Source organism: Phycodurus eques, chromosome 17 (genome assembly GCF_024500275.1).
Source record: "Phycodurus eques isolate BA_2022a chromosome 17, UOR_Pequ_1.1, whole genome shotgun sequence".
NCBI classification, from domain to species: domain Eukaryota; kingdom Metazoa; phylum Chordata; class Actinopteri; order Syngnathiformes; family Syngnathidae; genus Phycodurus; species Phycodurus eques.
This window is the reverse complement of record NC_084541.1, coordinates 989,351-1,008,599: the sequence shown is the minus strand read 5'-3', so window position 1 is coordinate 1,008,599 and position 19,249 is coordinate 989,351. Positions and strand designations below refer to the sequence as shown.

The following is a 19,249-nucleotide window of genomic DNA, read 5'->3' as shown; positions in this document are numbered from 1 at the left end:
GCGCCACGCCCACTTCCTTTTACGTCATATCCTCTGTTGGAGAGCTCGGCAGAGATATCCGCAACCTGCTGCAACGTTACTGTATTGTTTGTTATTCATTTCATTAAATAAAAGACCTGTAAATACAGCCGATAATAAAAGAAAACAAGGGAGAGACATCCGGCAAATTAAGACCAGTCATCAAGTTTCCGTAAAACAAGAAAAGGTGCTGTGAATAAAATAAAAGCTCCGAACCACGCCCCCGATTCAAGCCCGCTGCACTGACGTCGCTGTCTTTTGTTTTGAAGGTTTTAAGCGGACGTTCTGATCGGCCTCCCTGATTAGCATTGGCAATCGATGCGCGTGTGGGTGTGACTGGGAGCAGTTGAACGGATGTTGTGATGAAATAATTGCGAGGACGAGCGGGGAAAAGGGGGAAACCGTGTCGCACACAGAGCGCAGTTTGTGCCACGTATTGATTATCATTTGTTGAAAATGGGAAACTGTCACACCGTCGGACCGAACGAGGCCCTCGTGGTTTCAGGTAAGGGCAAAAAGTGGCGTTAGGATGTGCCGAGCGTGTTTCTCAACGCTCCGCGGCCTTCGCCTGCTCGGAGGCGGAGGCGGAGGCGGAGGCGGGCCTCGGGGAGCCTTCGTCTGTATTTGGGCCCAAACAAAAACATGTCGCTAATCCACACGAGCCCACATTTATGGAGCCGAGGGTGACTCTTTGACGTAGAAACGAACACATTCCCGCTCCGAGCGCTTACATAAAGTCCCGTTTTGCGACCAAAGCAGCTTGTACGTGTCATCATACACAAACAAACGTTTGTTCTCTTTAAACGTGATCCGATATCAAAGACCTCGCGCGTTTTGAGCCGATTGCTGCTCAAGCGCGATGACGGACGCCAGGATTTCCTGTTTTCTGGGAAAAGATGCGACACCACGAAGAAATGTTTCTTGTTCGAATGCTAAAGAAGAACACGGCGCGGAGTTGGGCTCAGGCCGCGGTGGCTGCTCCCTGGTGTCGGGAACCGATCGAATCATTGGCCCGGAGGCCCGCCGAGTCCATTTTTACGGATCTTCGCGAGGCGCCGGGGGGAGTTACGCTAACCCGCGATCGAACGAGCAAAGTAGGCGGAGCGACCGCGAGTGGGCGGAGCCTCTCACGCGCAATTGGGAAACGATCACCACTGTTTGGCCTATAAATGAACATTTCCTCGGAAAAGATCGAGATAGTCATTTCTCACACGAATGAACAAGTGTGTACCAAATAAATAATGGATTGGAGTTGAAGATGGGGACGTTGTTCTCTCTCTTTTAAAAAAAAAAAAAAAAAAAAAAAAAAAAAACCAAAAACATTTGTTTATTAGTTGTATGGAGTAAACAAAACATTGCTATTCAATATGGCAGTTGAGCAGAATAAAGAAATGACCCCATCCCACTTCCCCGGCACGTAATGGCAGTCGTGAGAAAAACAAAAGGATGCATTGTGTTTGAATGAGAAAAAGTAAAGAAACAAAACTGACCTTATTATAGATTGTTGCATTTGAATGGAACTTTCCTGATTGTTTCCAGCGCAGCAGCCCAAATTTTTTTTTCAGGTCTTTAAGCCGACGAGCCAACTTTAGCCGTTGCGTATGTCGGAGGGGGGGGGGGGGGTGTCGCTTTCCAACTCCGTAGAACTCGTCCTCAGGCAACAACAGTGTCAAAAGGCGAAGATTGCATGGGATCGTTCTCCTAAATGGAGCCTTTTTTCCAAGTGATCAAATTTGAGGTAGGCCGCAACAATTTGGTTTTGTTGAGAAAATAAACTGCGCAAATCCTTTTTCTGAATAACATAAGCCAACGTTCCACACGTCAGCCTCATCTGTCTTCTTGATCTCATTAACTCTCCCTGTCTGGTTTAGATCTAAAAGCTGACTTCTATCAAGCAGGATGTTACAGCGGCCGAAATAAGTATTTAACACGTCGCCGTTTTTCTCACTAAATATATTTCCAAAGGTGCTATTGACATAAACTAGTCATCCATACATACAAAGACAGCGAGGAGAGGCTTGCGGCGGGCCGCTCTGCCGTAAAGCCCCGACTGGCGGAGGGGCCGCCGTGATGGTTGACTCTCTGGAGTTCAGCCACGGTGATCTTTGGTTTCTACTTTATGCAGCCACGTTGAGACTGCCCACTTCGCGTAGGTCCTGGTGGGTAGTCACCTTGTTGAAGCCCATCCTTCTTTTTGCAATAAATGCAAAGTCAAACACCGCAGCAAGGCAGCGGTCAAATGCTAGCGTTGGGGCTCGCGACGCCCGACATAAGGCCTTTCTGCGTGGGCGTTCTGCAGACGTTCCGGTTTCCTACAAGCAAACACATCCAGTCCGTGCCTCGACCTTGGTACTTTACTGACAAGATCTGGATTCCGCGCGACTCCTCCGTGGGTTGAATGCAGAAAACTAATTTGGCGTACCTTTCCCTTTTATCGTCGTCGGCGGCGGCGGCTTTAGTCGTGTGTTGCCGCAGTCTCTATTGACCCCCCTCAACCTTAGGGAATTTGGGACATTTGCCTCGGTTTGGAAAACCTTTTTGTACACGGCTTTATTTGAAGGACCCTGTTTGTTACATAACTTTATACTTGGGATTTGGCTGTGTGTTTTTGTGCACTCCTGCGACCGGTTTCCTCTCTCAACCGCATTTGATAACCGCATCGAGCGAATCCCCGGGACTGAATCAAACCTCTGAATGCCGTCAGGAATGTCAGTTACGCCAGTGCCGGAAAGACACAAATAGTGTGCAACTCGGTGCATCTCTAAAGGTTCTCACTCTTGAGTGCCATTGACAGTTTATTTGAACCATTAAAGCACGTGCCACCCACATCCTTCGGTTATACCAATACCACGGGAATAAGATCATGTGCTCAAAAACTTTCATAGTTCTGCTTGCGCAAGAGATACTTCACCACTTGTTACATCTGCTGAAAAACAAGAATGGCTGTGTCTTGTTTTCCCTCGTGGGTAATGAACAACTCGTTGGCTCAAAGAAGCCGACGCAATGAAAGGACATCCATTCCAAGGGAGAAGTTTAGTTCGCATAATTTGTCCCCGGGTCCAGACTGTCTCCCTCCATAAGAAACACTTTATGGAGCAGTATTCAAAGTGTCATTTTAACATTATCACACAATGTATAAGCAGATGTTCACCATTCTAAAATGTAAAATCAACACAACAACGTGCTTGAAACGGTCTCAACCGTTTCTCTGATATGCATCACATGTCACCGCTGTAAATCAAATCGAACAGTCACGTAAACAAACGCGTAAGAGTCGACAAGGGACGAGCTCGGCAGCCGACTCGTGCGTAAGGTGAACGTAACCCGCGACAGCTTGACTCTGCGCTCCTTCTTGTCAAACAGCGCAAACTGCTTGACTCGCGTGCACAAATCCAAAAGTCAGATGAAATGAGTTGTACCATCCCAACGGGAGAAGAACAACAAGTATTTGTATAAACTCCCCCCCCCCCCCCCCCCAAAAAAAAAAGTTCAAACCTTAACGGTGCCAAAAACTGAGTACAAATGTCAGTTCTATTAACGAGTCATCCATCCGCACGGCGACTGGAGTCATCGCCGACGAGCTTGCAATGCTTGAAATGATTCTGCTTTGGTCACGCAGTGAGGTTGGATATTTGATTTCTGTCAGCGCGTTCTTATTCTCACACCGACATCCTTGTTTCGAAAAAGTGGACGAAGTTCAAGGAAAAAGCAAAACTCGCGGACAAAGCGAATCTTGTGATGCTGGCTGAAAAGGTCTCGGGAAGTTTCCCCTGCAATGCGTTGCACCTTTCGTGCGGTAACTCATTTCCGATATCGCCCGTTACGTTCTGTGCGCACTATACAGCCAGTTTGTTGTGTTCAGAAAAGTCGACTGTGAACGTTTGCATTCGAACCTCGTTGCAGGAAATGTTCGAAAACCACTCATTGGTTGTGTTTGGCTTGCGCGTGTACGCATGTGTGTCAGCAAGTCTGGTCCAGCCCCTCCCCCCCTTGTCTTTCCGACAGTTAGCATGTGACAGCTGGGAATGGCGCCCTGAGCACTCGCACTGGAGACGAACCAGACGTGCCTGCGTGATACCAGCGTTGCTATAGTAAACTCATTCTTTCTTTGAATTAGGATGCGTCATCTTTCACGTTTCTCATGGAATCTGACTTGATGCACCTGCAATTCTTTCGTCAGCTGTCATTCCCTCAGGAATCATAAGGATTAGGTTTGTCTTTGAGTTAAAAAAAACACCCAAACGTTTCTTTTCTTTTTTTTTTTTTTTTTTTTTTTTTTAACCATAACCGATCCCCATCGCGCAACCACAGTTCCTTGTAAATACATCAAATGTGTGCCGCAACGTTCAAATTCAAGCAGACATCGAACCGTTTCTTTTTTGACACAATAGCAAACTGGCCCCTACAAATATACAATCCGTATCATTTTAAAAAAGGGACCTTCTAAACAGAATGTGGCGTTACTGTTGAAAAACATTTTCCGAATGAAACGATGTTTCACTTGCCAACAAATAATAATGATAGGATTTCCCACCAACAAAACACTTTCTTGTTGAGCCACGCGCATTTGAAATTCATCCAAGTGATTGTCACAAACGTCTACGCAAACGGGCGAAGCCCGCCGAGGTTACGGATGCCGAAAGATGGGCTCGCAAACCAGAATGTATGCAGAACGTGATGTATTTTACGGCAATGTGCCGTTCACGTTCACGTCCTTTTGTGTCGTTCCCAAGGTGGCTGCTGTGGTTCGGATCAGAAAACGTATGTCGTGGGAGGCTGGGCTTGGGCCTGGTGGCTCATCTCGGACATCCAGAGGTAAGAGCGGCTTGCGAATTGCCCCGGTGGAAACGCTTACTACCGAAAACCAGTGGAGCGTTTGCGACCCCGGGCTAGCGCAATTGCAATTATAGTAACCTTCCATACTATAGTATTAGTACTGCTAAAAACCAACCTGCTCATCGCCGCAATTGGCTGATAACATGTCCAAAAATGGGAATTCATCAATTGTCGAGGTTTGACGCAAAAGCAATCGGCGAGGACATTCAAGTTACATTCCCAGTAGAGGGGTTGTTTTAACTCGCCGCCGCCGCCGCCATGGCAACGGCCGACAGCCGCTCCGGTGCGTTGTTTTCCGATTGCTCGCCATCTGAATTGACCTGGCGGCCCACGCGCAAATAATACGTGACTCATTTATCCGCTCATCGTTTGCTTATATATTCCCAGCCTAGGTTGTTCATAGTCAATTGTGGCCGAACGCTATTTTATACACACAGCGTGTGTTTATTCCAACGTTTCACCATTGCTGGCCGCTCGCCACTGTCAGATGGATCTAAGCGGCGGCAAACGCCCCCGTTCGGCACTGGGGATGCTAATAGATGCTACCCGAGAGTTCAGGGTTAGGCTTCTAATAATCGAATCATCCCTGACGATGCCTGGCAGTCTTCTAATTGTCAGCGTTAGACAAACCTAATTAAGCAAAGTTAAAAGTATGGCTGAAAAAGAATCCTTTATTTATTGACTCTGTACAATGGCCTGCTTTCCTCAGTAGCGCTCTGCTATAACTTCATTCCGCGGTCCGGGTTAAGCGGCGAAACCCGGAACGCCGAACGCCGACTGCTCGTTTGACCGTGAAGTTGACCTGCAGACGTCGCAGCTCAGTTTTTGAGAAGCGCTCGTTCCCACCTCGGTTTAAGCTCATTTACCGATCTACTTGCTTCTCAAAACATTTTGTCTGTTCCATTAACTGACTTGGACTAACTTGTGCATTAACATTGATTTGCTTGCGGAGCACCAGGTTTGAATGTATTGGTGTCCTAATGTTTGCCCGTCTCTCCGAGAAGCTGCTTTCGTGCACGCGCGTCTCCGCTCGACTGCGTTTCCAATGAACGACCGCGCAGCAGCGTTGCTTGGAAACATGACGCTTGACCGCAACAACAAAGTGAAGTGGATGCACGGATGCGCTTCTAAATTCCGCGAGCCTTCACTAGCTACCGCTCGATATTTTGGTGGTGTTCAGTCTTTTTTCTTGGAGGATGACAGCAGAGGGAAAGCTCTCGCTCACCTCCACAGTCACCGGCACTTCAACTAAAAGCCCGACGCTCTTAAGACTGGCGCGAAGCGGCCGGTTGGGGGAGGGCGCGCTGGCTTCCCGCTTCTGATGCAGCAATCGTGTTAATGTTGGGGCCCGTGACTCATTGATCCAGCTCTCCCGGAGAGGAGGAGGGTGGTGATGGTGGTGCCGTTTGCTTCCAGAGTCCCATCCTGCTGCGCTCTGCCTCTGAGAACAAACACGGATGGCTCAAGTCCCTCTTAATTTTTAAAAGGGCACTTCTGGTCCACGTTTCATCAGATGATGGGGGGGGGGGACAAAAATCAGCCTGAGGTCAATGCAGACAAACATGATTATTATTTACTAACATCGTCTTTATTTCAACTAATTAGTCCTTGTCTAAATACTCCACTGTGCTCCAAACGATTAAACATGCATCATTTGTTATTTCTCTCTTTATGTTTTTACGTTCTCATGCAAGACGGCACACCCTCCCATGCTGCAAAAGATATCGCTGAACAAAAATCACTCACGCGGCCGATATCGTCCCCTGACCTCAACAATATTGAGGACCGGCAGCCTTCAACTCTGGCGGGCAATTCTTCTATCCTCAAACGAGATACAGGCGGACGTTTTCCATCAAGTTCAACGGATGACAGATTTGTCAAGATTGAATTACTGGGTCGAGGGGTAAAAAAAATAGTTTCCGTCGGTAAAAGAAAATGACAAAATGATTGTTTTTCCCAGACAAATCACAAAATTGTTTATTTTAACGGTTGTCTATAATAGTTTTGAACACTATTTGCAATGACAAAATGCTGTCGTCATTGTGGTTTTGTTCAATACAATCCCCGCTATCATAGCAGCTAATATTATGGTTCCATTCCCTGCAAAGTGTATTGACCTATTTATGAAAAAGACCAAAAACGGCTTACTTCATCCATCTACGGATCTGGATTTTTGTCCTTATTTTTAACATTTGCTGACCTTGACAATAGTATCATCATCTAATTTCCGCAGCGAGCCGTCGTGTCGTTTTTTTGTTGTTGTTGTTGTTTTTTTTTTTTGCTTCTTCTTCTTCTTTGCAAACACTCGACACAGCAGCACTCAGAAATCGGAGGATAGTGTTTGTGGCTGACGCAGGGAGTAGCAGGGCTTCAGGTTCTGACTTTGACCTCTATCTCTTAACCTTGGTAACTGACCTTCCTAACAGCTGTTGTCCAACTTCCTGTTTTGCCTGTGCTACTCCGGCCTGCCGCCCTGTCTGCGTAGAATGTCTCTGGAGGTTATGACCATCCTCTGTCGCTGTGAGAATATCGAAACCTCGGAGGGTGTTCCCCTGGATGTGACTGGGGTGGCCCAGGTAATGTATTTTCAAGAGACCCCTCCGGCAAAAAACACGGCTCAAGACCAAAAGAGGATGCAGGAAAATTAGCTGCAACCCGATTGTGTGTCTCATCCGCGCGGCTTCTGTCTCACGCAGTCGAACGGGGGCAACGAGCAGCCTCTAACTTTGCCGCGAAGCTTCCGCTCTGAAAAATGTCTGGCCGAGCGATTCCGAAGGCGGGGCTCGGGAAAACCGAGGGACGAATCCACACGGTCGAGTTATTGTCAGGGGGCTGCGTTTCCAAACAATTTCAATTGGCTTGAGGGAGCATCACATACTCCATTGTCAGTGCTCTGGAGTCCTTGGGTGAATGGTTTCACTTTGTCCTGATTATTTTCCTTGTGTTCTGGCCCCTCCCTTCATTTGCTTCCCCTCCAAACATGCCTGTTTTTATTTTATATTTTTTCCACATTCTTCACAGGATAACGCTTGAGATTATGACCCTGCAGCCCAAGTGTGAGGATGTAGAGACAGCGGAGGGTGTAGCTATTACTGTCACAGGGGTGGCTCAGGTAAATCACCACACTGTTTCTTTTCGGGAATGCCAGTTCAGACTTACCCGCGCAGAAACGTCCTTTGGTCCGGCATCGCCTCGTAATCGCGTCCGAGGTAGTTTCATACAGAGGGCTCGGGCTACGATACGAGCATTTTCAATATGTGTCGAACTGTCCTCCAAAATGCAAAATGTTGAATCCTGCGTGTTTTGCCCTCGTCATTGGATGACGCGGATGCGGGCAAGCCTGCGCACTCAGACCGACGGTAGCAAAATAAGATCCCGCCACTGTGTCGACGCTTCAGATTAGCGACAGTACGGGAGCCAGGATTACTCTTTTGGAATAAAGTACGTTTTTAATTACAACCTTATTCTGCTGCGCACCCGTGAGCGTCGTTCGGGGGAACCTTGTTTCAACTGATTCAGTGTTGTGCTCTGTCTGAATGGGTCCTAGTGCGCCAGCAACAAGCTGTAGCGCCTTCCCTGCACGTCGCTCCGTGTTCATTGCTCTTTTATTCTTTTTGGGGGTTAGATCCTCGTATGCCTATTCCGATAACTCTCAGAGATCTGAGAACGTTTCATCAATTCATAGACCATAAAACAGTTGGTAACAAGTCAGGCAGGATATCATTTCAAAGGTCTACTGTGCAAGAGGAAAGTGGCAGTTATGCGTCCTTTGAATCAGACTCGTTGCTGACGGGCTCCTGTCCATTGCAAAAAGCAAAAGTGGACGGTGGTGTGGAAAAGGGTTTGCCCCCCCCCCCCAAGTTTGTCACGCCTAAATGTTTCCCATCATCAAACAAATGTAAATGTTAGTCAGTCAAAAACACACAATGCAGTTTTTGAATGGTTGTCATTATTCGGGGAGGAAAAAAAGCCAAACCTACGTGGCCCTGTGTGAAAAAGCGATTGCCCCCTCAACCTAATAACCGGTTGGGCCACACAAGCGTTTGCGAGAACTTGCAATGAGTCTCTTACAGCGCTGTGGAGGAATTTTGGCCCGCTTTGCAGAATTGTTCTAATTCAGCCACATCGGAGGGTTTTCGGGCACGAACCGGCGTTTTATGTCGTACCGCGGCATCTCCGTAGGATCCAATTCAGGTCGGGGCTTGGACGAGGCCACTCCAAAGTCTTTATTTTGTTTTTCTTCAGCCATTCAGAGGTGGGCTTGCTTGCTGGTATCTTTTGGATCATTGTCCTGCTGCAGAACCCAAGTTTGTTTCAGCTTGAAGTCACCAACAGATGGTTGGACATTCTCCTGCAGGATTTTTTTGGTAGACACTAGAAGTCACGGTTCCGTTTATCCCAGCAAGTCTTCCGGGTCCTGAAGTAGCAAAACAGCCCCAGGCCCATTCCACGACCACCACCATATTTCACTGGTGGTATGATGTTCTTTTTCTGAACCGCTGTGTTACTTTAATGCCAGATTCAATGGGACACACGCCTCCCAAAAAGTTCAACTCCCAGACCGTGGGAGAATTTTCCCAAAAGTCTTCAAGATGTCTTCTGGCAAAATTGAGACGAGCCTGAATGTTCTTCTCTGCCATTCAGGCCATGTTTGCCCAGTTTCTTTCTTCTGGTGGAGTCATGAACACTGACCTTAACTGAGGCAAGTGAGGCCTCCGGTTCTTTGGATGCTGTTGTGGCGTCTTCTTCGACCTCTTGGATGAGTCGTCGCTGCGCTCTTGAGGTAATTTTGGTCGGCTGGCCACGCCTGGGAAGGTTCACCGCTGTTCTGTGTTTTCGCCATTTGTCGCTAATGGCTCACACTGTGGTTTGCTGGAGTCCCAAAGGTTTACAAATGGCTTTATAACCTTTTCCACACTTTATTTTGATCAGGTGTGGCAGTATCATTCCTGGGTGTGGCTAGAGAACCAGGGAGGCAATCATTTATTCACACAGGGTCATGAAGGTTCGCATATGTTTTTCTCCATTTCATAAAACACATTTAAGAACTGCATTTTGTGTTCACTTGTGTTGTCTTTGACTAATATTTAAATTTGTTTGATGATGGAAAACATTTAATAAGTGTGACATGCAAAAAAAAACAAAAAAAAAAGAAATCTGGAAGGGGGCAACCACTTTTTCACACCACTGTAAATCCATCTTGACCCAATATATTGCACGCTGTTAAGTCCCAGACGTATTCTTAAAGTCAAAATCGGTTTCGGGGTACGTTCAGAGCACCCTACCATGGCCTCGAGTATTTCAGTTCTCGATTTGGCTGTTGTTCATGTTCCTAATTTTGTGCGCATGCCTTGTGTGTGTTTGAAAAGAGATGCGCCATTATCAGTCCTGTACTGCGTGTATTTTCCTGCATGCGTGCTGACAACGGGCCCACTGCCTGGAACGACCCCTCGCTCTCTCACACTTCTTTCACTGCACAATGTACTCAGCCGCCGCATTATTGGTCCAAAGCCATTGTTGCGGCTCACGGCGGCCAACGGGAGCGACGTGACCTTGAATGGCAAACATGCTTCGCGGGAAGTCATCCAAAGGGAACCACAGATTATTGTTTCGGTCTTCCTCTTCCAACTTCTGATACATTTGTAGTCTAACTACAAAGTAGAACTCTTTATATTTGATCTGACATCATGACATGGAAAAATACATTTCCGGAAAAGTGCAGACATGATTTGGATGAGCTTTTCCTGTTCAGGAGGAAGCCTGATAAAAGGGGTGTGGGGAGGTCAGAGGTCTGCAGTTGTGGGTTCGACTCACTTTTTGCCACGCTGGTTTATTTGAGGTCGAGCCACGGCACAGCGCCTCCCGCTGAGTCTTTTGAGCTGGCCCGCCGTGCGGTTGTCCAGCTTGCACCCTTTCTCGGTTTTGCCGTGGAATGACAATGAGCACCCCTTACTTACATTTGTGTGTCCTTCAATCCTGGTATGAGCGCATGTTACCCAAACCAACGGTGTGACCACTTGCCTAAGGACCCAGCTCACTTTTCTGTCTCTTTTGACAGCCCCAGCGGAGTACAGCGTCACCCCCAGCTTGTTTTTTCCCCTTCCTGTTTTTTTGCCATTAAAGTGAGCTCTTAACTGTCACCGATGTCCCCATTCCTTCCTTAATTTCGCGTGCATGGGTCATGAGCATGATACGACAGAAACCAATACGTACAAGAATCGTACGATAAGTCTTGCCCATAAATATAAGGAATATGATTCAACTTATCTGCCTATCGAGGTCCGCCAGGTCGACTAAGGCTATGTCCACACGTACGCGGATTTGAGCACCACGTGTATTTTCCTCGCCGCGGACTGCAAATGATCTGCATCCACTCTCAACGGGGCTTGAAACATCTGCTGCTACATGAAAACACGTTAGTTGGCTCTCGAGCACGTTTGGGCCAATCGGAAGCCCGAAAAGCAACATCAGATGACTTGGTCGCGCACATTCCGATGCCACCTCTCATAGACCAATCAGAATCAGTTTAGAATCAGCGCTGGTCTACATGCAGACAACATAAATGAAAGCGTTTCTAATTGGCTGTGTGCGTAAAGGCACACTCGCACCTGTCATTGCGTGAAATGAAACGGACGCATGCAAGGCAACAACATTATTCGATATGTTCAATTGTTAAATATAACGTAAGCTAGCTTGAGGTCATGCTAAACAAAAGAACACAAGCCGAGATGCTGTACGCAAAAGCAATACTGAGAGCACATTTTTGGAAAGTCTCCCGTTTCTTCAATGCAACTTCTGTTTGCGCAAAATGTCTTCTTGGAACGCTCTTTGTACGTGTGGTCATGGCCTCGTTCCTTGGTGAGTTAGTCTCGTATGCAATTAGTAAAGCCAGCAGTCGCTGTTGTCTGTGGCTGTTTCTGGATACATGTCGTCATTTGTAGAAAAACAACCAACAACAACAAGAACCATTTAGAACCACAATCATTTTTGGGAGCAAAAGTATTTTTTTTTTGTAACCTTTTGTAACTCGTGTACTAAGAACATTTTGTGGTCATTCATTGTTCCGTGTATGCTCGGCTGACGATGTTTGTCCACACCGACGGCAGGTAAAGGTGATGACAGAAAATGAACTGCTCGGTTACGCCTGCGAGCAGTTCCTCGGGAAGTCGGTCATTGAGATCAAGAGCGTCATCCTGCAGACCCTCGAAGGTCACCTGCGCGCTATCCTCGGTAGGTATCTGCTTGAAGGGGAAACGTCCAATATTGACTCAGATATTTGGATTAGGGTTGTTGGGGTCAAATGAGGGAGCAGATTTACGTCCCGCAAGGTCTCCCGACTGTTAAACGTGCGAAGCAGTTTGTTGCCCACATAAAGCCTGGTCAGTCTGCTCACCAGCAAGTGAGGTGAACAGTAAAGATTGAAGCCATTTGAGCTGTTGATCACGTGCCGTTACATATTGTCAATGACTATTAAAGCAAGACTTTGAACAAAAAAACACCGACGCCTGCGTTGACGTTACAGGTACCTTAACGGTGGAGCAGATTTACCAAGACAGGGACAAGTTTGCCTCTCTGGTCCGAGAAGTGGCGGCACCCGACGTCGGCCGCATGGGCATCGAGATCCTCAGTTTCACGATCAAGGTGCGAGGCCAGAAAGATTTCTTCTTGATCTTTTCATTCATTTAATAATTGAATTCGCAAAGGCCGAGGTAACAGCTTAGCTTCCTCGATAATCCCGTTGAGACTTACGGCAGGGGTGGTTCACGCCAAAGGTTGCAATTTAAAGCGCATTATATGCGCCGTTACAATACCTTTCTACGCATGTATGAACAAACTGCTTCTATTTGTTTTTCTTTTGGTCAGGACGTGTATGACAAAGTGGAGTACTTAAGCTCACTGGGCAAAACACAGACGGCTGCAGTGCAGAGGGATGCTGACATTGGCGTGGCGGAGGCGGAGAGAGACGCCGGCATCAGAGTAAGAGGGCATCGTCCCGGAGCTGATTTCTAAGAGCTCGCATCTCCATTTTATTTAATTTTTTTTACAGGAAGCTGAGTGTAAGAAAGAAATGATGGATGTTAAGTTCCTGGCAGACACGAAAATGGCCGATTCCAAGCGGGAGCTGGAAATGCAGAGAGCTGCCTTCAACCAGGAAGTCAACACAAAGGTATTCATCTGTGTCGATTGGACTGAAAACAGTAAAGCCCTGTTTATTGCGGAGGATACATTGCAGACTTCTATTTTGCTTTTCAAAAAGTCCGATTTGACTGCCAGCGTGTGGACTGGGGCTTTGGGTTCGCGTGGCCGCTTTAGAGCGCCTTATTGTCAGCCATAATAAATCCACGCACGTCACGGAGAGAATAAGGCGGAGGAGTGAGGTCAAAAGTCTGACGTGACAGGGAGTGCGTGGACAGGAGCGTCGCGCTGGCCGGGCCGTAATGGGATTTCCCGAGAAGGCGAGTGGATATGTTTCGCGCAAAAAATCTTCAATGTGCCGGGGTCGCTGTAGGTAAACCGCGCTATAACAGGTGAAGACTGTATTTTTCCCCGTAAAACCCACTGAAAGGGCGAAGTCGTTCTAAGGCACGCTGTCTGTCCAGAAAGCAGAAGCTCAGCTGGCTTACGAGCTGCAAGCGGCCAAAGAACAGCAGAAGATCCGTCTGGAGGAGATCGAGATCGAAGTGGTCCAGAGGAAGAAGCAAATCACCATTGAGGAGAAGGAGATTGACCGAACTGAGAAGGAGCTGATTGCCACTGTGAAGAGACCTGCTGAGGCTGAAGCTTACAAGATGCAGCAGCTGGCTGAGGGACAGAAGTGAGTGGAATCGGTCCCTCTGCTCTCGCTTGTCGGGAACCTGTGTTGTGGTGTTTTGCAATGATTAATATGTAGCCCCAATTGTGCCATATTGTAAAGGCCGTTTAGCACGGTAGGACCACTGTAAGACCTCCGCTGAAGCAAAAGGTGCCACGCGGTTCGAAAAGTCTTTTTTCTATTTCCCTCCACCAGGATCAAGAAGGTGCTGACAGCCCAGGCGGAGGCCGAGAAGATTCGCTTGCTCGGCGAAGCGGAGGCCGGCTCCATCGAAGCCGTCGGCAAAGCGGAGGCCGAGAAGATGAGGCTGAAAGCCGAAGCCTACCAGCAGTACGGCGAGGCCGCCAAGACCGCTTTGGTTCTGGAGGCGCTGCCCGAGGTCACTTGTATTTATTTAGACTGGATTTTACATCGTTGCTCGACATCATGAACTCCTTCGTGAAGTCAGACATTTTGACTTCTCCAAGTAGAAAGATGCAACAGTACTCGTCAATAAGTTCGTATCATCGACTTGCTGCGTCTCAGGTTACATTTATTTCTTTTCAATTGATGACAGCCGACCTCTTTTTCTTTTTTTTTTAAACTTTTGAATTACATAAAAATGTGACTCAATTGGAAAAAAAAAAAAATCAATCGCAGGTCTGACTAATTAATCGCACAACTAGAACTGGTAATTAACTCACTGGCTGTGTTAGGAATCATTCACTCGTTGCCAACTCCCTTGTCACTGTATAGCACGTATCTTATGCGGTGTAATTCACGCCTCGTAGCCAGCTCTCCATGGAGATGATGCTCAAAGACTCAAAACTCTCTCATTGATTCTGAAGAAGTAAAAAGACCATAACATAAAATTCATGTCACGTTGGCCTGTGTACGTGAATGCGTAAATGCTAAGAGATGTTCATTGTGTTGTTTTAGATCGCCAGCAAGGTGGCTGCACCCTTGTCCCGGACCAGTGAGATTGTGATCCTGACCGGCGAAGGCAGCCGTGTGACAGGAGAGGTGAACCGTCTGTTAGCCGAACTCCCAGTTTCTATCAACGCCCTCACCGGGGTGGACGTGACCAAGGTAAGCGTGACCGGCCTTGTCGCTCGTCAGCCTCGTCATGCAAATAGTGCAGCGTGGCGAGACGACGACAGTGAGTGCACGAGTAAGATAGAATTGGCCCCGCAGAAATGTGACAACAAGCTCAAGACAAAAAGACCAAAAATTGCCAGCATGTTGCAATGGAATTGTGGGAAGAAGCTGTTGGAATGTCTGCTAGTTCTAGTATATAATATACACAGGTATACGTCTATATATATATATATTTGTGTATATAACCCCTCCCCCGGGTTTAAGGTGGGGGTTAACCCCTAACCCCACATGTGCATTGACAAGTGAGCCGGCTACTATGAGGGAAGTATTCCTTGGCGCCTGTTCTCACTACGTACGCACGCTACGCATCAGATGCCAGCACTCGGTTGATTTCAGCAGCCTCGTTGTCCAGCAGGGGGCTCTGAAGTTCCTCATGCAGTACGGCCTCCTTTGTCATTCCCAGCGACAGATGAGGAAACTCAGCTTGCCCGCCCGCTTTGTCATCACGTGTTCACGTGAGCTAACCGCAGCTTTTCTCCTCCCACAGATCCCACTGCTGCAGAAGATGACCGGCCAGACAGCCATCTGATGAATCTCAACCCCGTCGGACATAAACAGTATCTGCCTCAAGCATGACAACACTTTCTCTAGCCTCTGACCCACTTATGCAAACTGCCAGAAACACCAAATGAGATTTGAGACCATTTTCATGATTTTACTTTCCAACAGAGAAAAAGAGAAGTTTTGCGGTTTTACCTACTTCCTGGTCAGCCGGGATTTTATGCTGCAGTCCCATTCAATTCAGCAAGCCAAACCAAAAGCAGACGCGTTGGTTGAAAGGAGGAAAATGTCAGAGTAAATGTATTCTAAATGGGTTAAGAGAGAAAATGCTGATTGCGCTGGAAAGAGTCCAAAATTCATTTAATGTTGAATCTGAGCTGGTTACAATTGGCTGCCGTATATTTCCTGTTTCTCTACCTCCAAGAGAACTAGATAATCCGCTGTTACACTCACCCAGTCTTCACCCCCCCCCCCCCTCTCGTGACTGAAATATGGCTTGCATCAACAGCATATTGCCGTACAAGGATTGTACGAGTAGAACCACTATTAGCTCATCGTCACCACTCAAGTGCCCAAAAACGTTTTCGGACAGAACTTCAGCCTCGCTGTGTCATCCAGATCCCCTGCCGTCTTGTCACATCTGCCTTTTTATTAACACACACAAATGTTGTTTTAACACCAAGCCATGTTCAGGAAGGGTCGCCTTAAGTGAGGCCTGGACACACGCCAGGCTCACGCATCGCTCGCGTAGTTCGTCACATAGCATGTGGTAGATGCTCAGGGCCGTTCCCCCGACTCAAAATGTTGTCCCTGCCCCCCTCCCCCCTCCCTCTACAAATTCTCCTGTGCAAAATAAATGCGAGTAAACACATTTTTTTGGACTTTATTATCACAGGAATGTTTACACAGTACCGCTGTGTTCTGTTTTTTTTAACTGATGAAAATGAAAATAGTGCTTAGTTTGTTGTCATGAAAAACAAACCTTTTACTAACACTAACTAACAAGTGCTGCATGTGTAACCTCCTCTTGACAAACCTGTGACACACACTATTTTACTGTAAAGGGAAGTCAAAATGACTCCATCAGTCCTGTCGGCACCTTGGTGTTCTGTTATTTTTGAAACGAAAATGAAATGGAACCGTTCACTTGTATATGTCACCCAAATGGTGAACCCCCTGATGTTGTGTGTTCAAATCAAAATACAGTGAACCCCGTCAATTCACGGGGGATAACGATCGAGGCCGACCTCAAATGGCAAAGAGTAATTGACTTTTGAATTGCCTACAGATGCCACGAGATGTTGACTGAAGACTCATTTTGTCTAAATAAAGCTCCTCAACTCACTTCAAATTGTTTCCTTGGCACAAAAGATGCCACCAGGTGGAGTGTAAACACAGCAAATAGGTGAGTCTTTCCAGTAAATAATGGTTAGGCTCAAAATCAAAATAAATAAATAAAGAATAACAATTCTCCAAAAGGGCAAGTTTGTGAATGCCAAACTGCGAATATGCAAGGGGTTCGCTGTATGTGACGAAAGAGGTGCTGTCATTGTAACCGACCTTGGTCGCACATATTTTATCAAGCTGGCTGTTAGCTTAGAAGTGGGGTGTATTGTTTGTAACACGTTTTGTACACAGTGCCTTTGTCAAAGAAGAGCTCATGACTGCGCTGTGCCTATTTCAATCATACACACGCGTGTCGAGCTGCTGTTCATTTCCGCATTCTACGCTACGCGTTGTTCATTGTAACCTGTCGATGTGAACGTTGTACATGCATCCCCGTCGGATTTATTCGTGTATTTTATAACATTCGGTGGTAACGACATACATGGGAACACAGAACTGTGTAGCTGCAGGATTTCGACTAAAATGTTGCTTTTTTTGTGTTGTTGTTCATATCAGCACCTGTTTGTATTTCATTACTTTTGGCTGGTATATTTGGTGCCAAACTATTGCAGCTGTGTTACTCCAAGTATCATTTTGGAGACCACGTGGATGAAGACCAAACTTTGGACCCATGCCTTAAAATCATCTTTCATTTTTATGTCATCGAAGACAAAACATCTCTGTTCTTACCAATATTTCAATTTACGCTTCTCCCATCTGATGTTTTGACAAACTGATCCAGCATGGCATTTGAAGCACGTGTTCATGTTACTCTTGTCGTGTGCCATCCTCTAATAAAAAAAATATATATATATATCGATATATATACCACAACCCTGAAGCCTTTTGTGTACTTGTGAAGGAATATTGCATCTGCCCACGTTCTGCTTCTCCTTCAGGGTTGTGGGTGTGCTGGAGCACTTCCCAGCTGACGTCGGAGGAAAGAGACGGGGTACACCCTGGACTGGTTGCCAGCCATGTGCAGATCACACATAGACAAACCAACCATTCACACCTATGGCCAATTTGGTCTTCAATTAATGCTTATTTTTTGGAATGTGGGAAGAAGCCAAGAGTACCCATAATAAAATGCAAACTCCACATGGGAAGGCGTGAGATTTGAAACCCAAGGAAGCAGACGCGCTAACCACAAGTCCGACGTGCAGCCTGATATTATTTTCACAAGCAAGAAAAACTGTTTCATGATTAAAAAAAAAAACCATATAAAACACTGTGTGTGTACCAGAAAGCAGAACACAATATGTAATAAAGCATGTTCAGAATATGGCTGAGAATTGGGACATTAATTGTATTTGAACAGGGGTGTCAAAACTCATTTGTGTCTCGGGCCAGATTGTAGTACTGATTTCCCTCGGGGGGCCGTTACAACAGCAGTACCGTATCAATGTTTTAATCACCACGTAGTCCTATCGCCATTACACAACAATAACTACTTTTGCAATCAGAAGTCGTTCAAGTAACTAGAAGAAGGGTTTGGTAACAGAAAAATGCAATAGCTCAACATTATTTATTATTATTATGACAATGTAATATGACCGAAAGAACATGATCCAGGATACGAGGGGCTGAAAATTAGTTTATTATTATTATTATTATTATTATACTGAGGAACTAAAGACAATGGTTTGGCCCATTCCGCTTGCGCAACAGTTCTAGATTGTGTAGAGGATGGATGGATGGATAGCATTAAACTACATTTTATTTTAGTGAACTTAACAAAAATGAGTCTGCAGTTGCCAAAAAGATGTTCAAATCCTCCAATAAATTCCACTAATAGATCAAATTAACGTGGAAATGTGATGGTGGGGGGGGCGGAGCCTTTCTGCTGCAGATAAGTTAGCACAAGACCAACCCACCCTTGATAGTCTGACATCTTTGTTTATCTGGGCCAGCAGATACACTAAAGCAGGTGCCACACCCTAACTAGGGAGTGTGTTACCGTGGAAACAGCCTGGCACCATTTAGTGTCCTGACCAAGGTCATTACATCCTTCGATGAATTCATTGACATACACCTTAAAAGCTTTGGCTGCATTTCTTCCTGTTGTATAGTATGAGTGAAAAATCACCAACAAAGTTTATAATTTAATATTTAAAAAATATCTATGACATGATGTGATCCGTGACATATCCAGTACAAATCTAAATTCTCGAATTTCAGGGGGAAATCCAGTAAGTCGAAAAAGTCATATCATCATCTGACATATCGTAGTATTACTTTTTGATCTCCTAAAGTATCAGGCATTAATCCGTGGCGACGTCAGATTGCAATCGTGTTCAAAATTGAACTTTACTAAAGCATGAAATTGTGTTTTGAAATAGTTTGCTGGGCTCCGTGGGACACACTACTGAAAATAAACACTCATATTGATGATGCTTCAAGGCAACGCTAGTGTAAAACACAAAACAGTGTCGTCGTCGTCGTCCCCCGCACAAAAAATAAAGGTATTTTGGAGTGATCTCACATTTGAACTTGATGTGTAAAACTAACCAAGTTTGATGTTCAATTTAAGTTCAATGCAAAGAATGGCAAGCAATG

At 46.2% G+C, this 19,249-nt stretch overlaps 1 protein-coding gene across 3 annotated transcripts; it reads left to right on the top strand.

Moving 5' to 3' along the window:
- The first annotated feature begins 310 nt into the window (after positions 1-310).
- On the top strand, positions 311-17,524 carry LOC133416314 (flotillin-2a). Of its 3 annotated transcripts, none has more exons than XM_061703148.1 (11): positions 311-523; positions 4,752-4,833; positions 7,340-7,430; positions 11,961-12,084; positions 12,377-12,495; positions 12,718-12,831; positions 12,902-13,021; positions 13,455-13,669; positions 13,862-14,045; positions 14,585-14,734; positions 15,291-17,524. In XM_061703148.1, exons 1-11 carry the CDS (start codon positions 475-477, stop codon positions 15,330-15,332), a joined length of 1,290 nt encoding a protein of 429 aa, XP_061559132.1. In that variant the 5' UTR covers positions 311-474; the 3' UTR covers positions 15,333-17,524. The 3 variants fall into 3 exon arrangements, with proteins under 3 accessions (XP_061559132.1, XP_061559131.1, XP_061559130.1); XM_061703146.1 differs by lacking the exon at positions 7,340-7,430 and adding an exon at positions 7,876-7,966 and having other exon boundaries at positions 312-523; XM_061703147.1 differs by lacking the exons at positions 4,752-4,833; positions 7,340-7,430.
- The last annotated feature ends 1,725 nt before the right edge of the window (positions 17,525-19,249 follow it).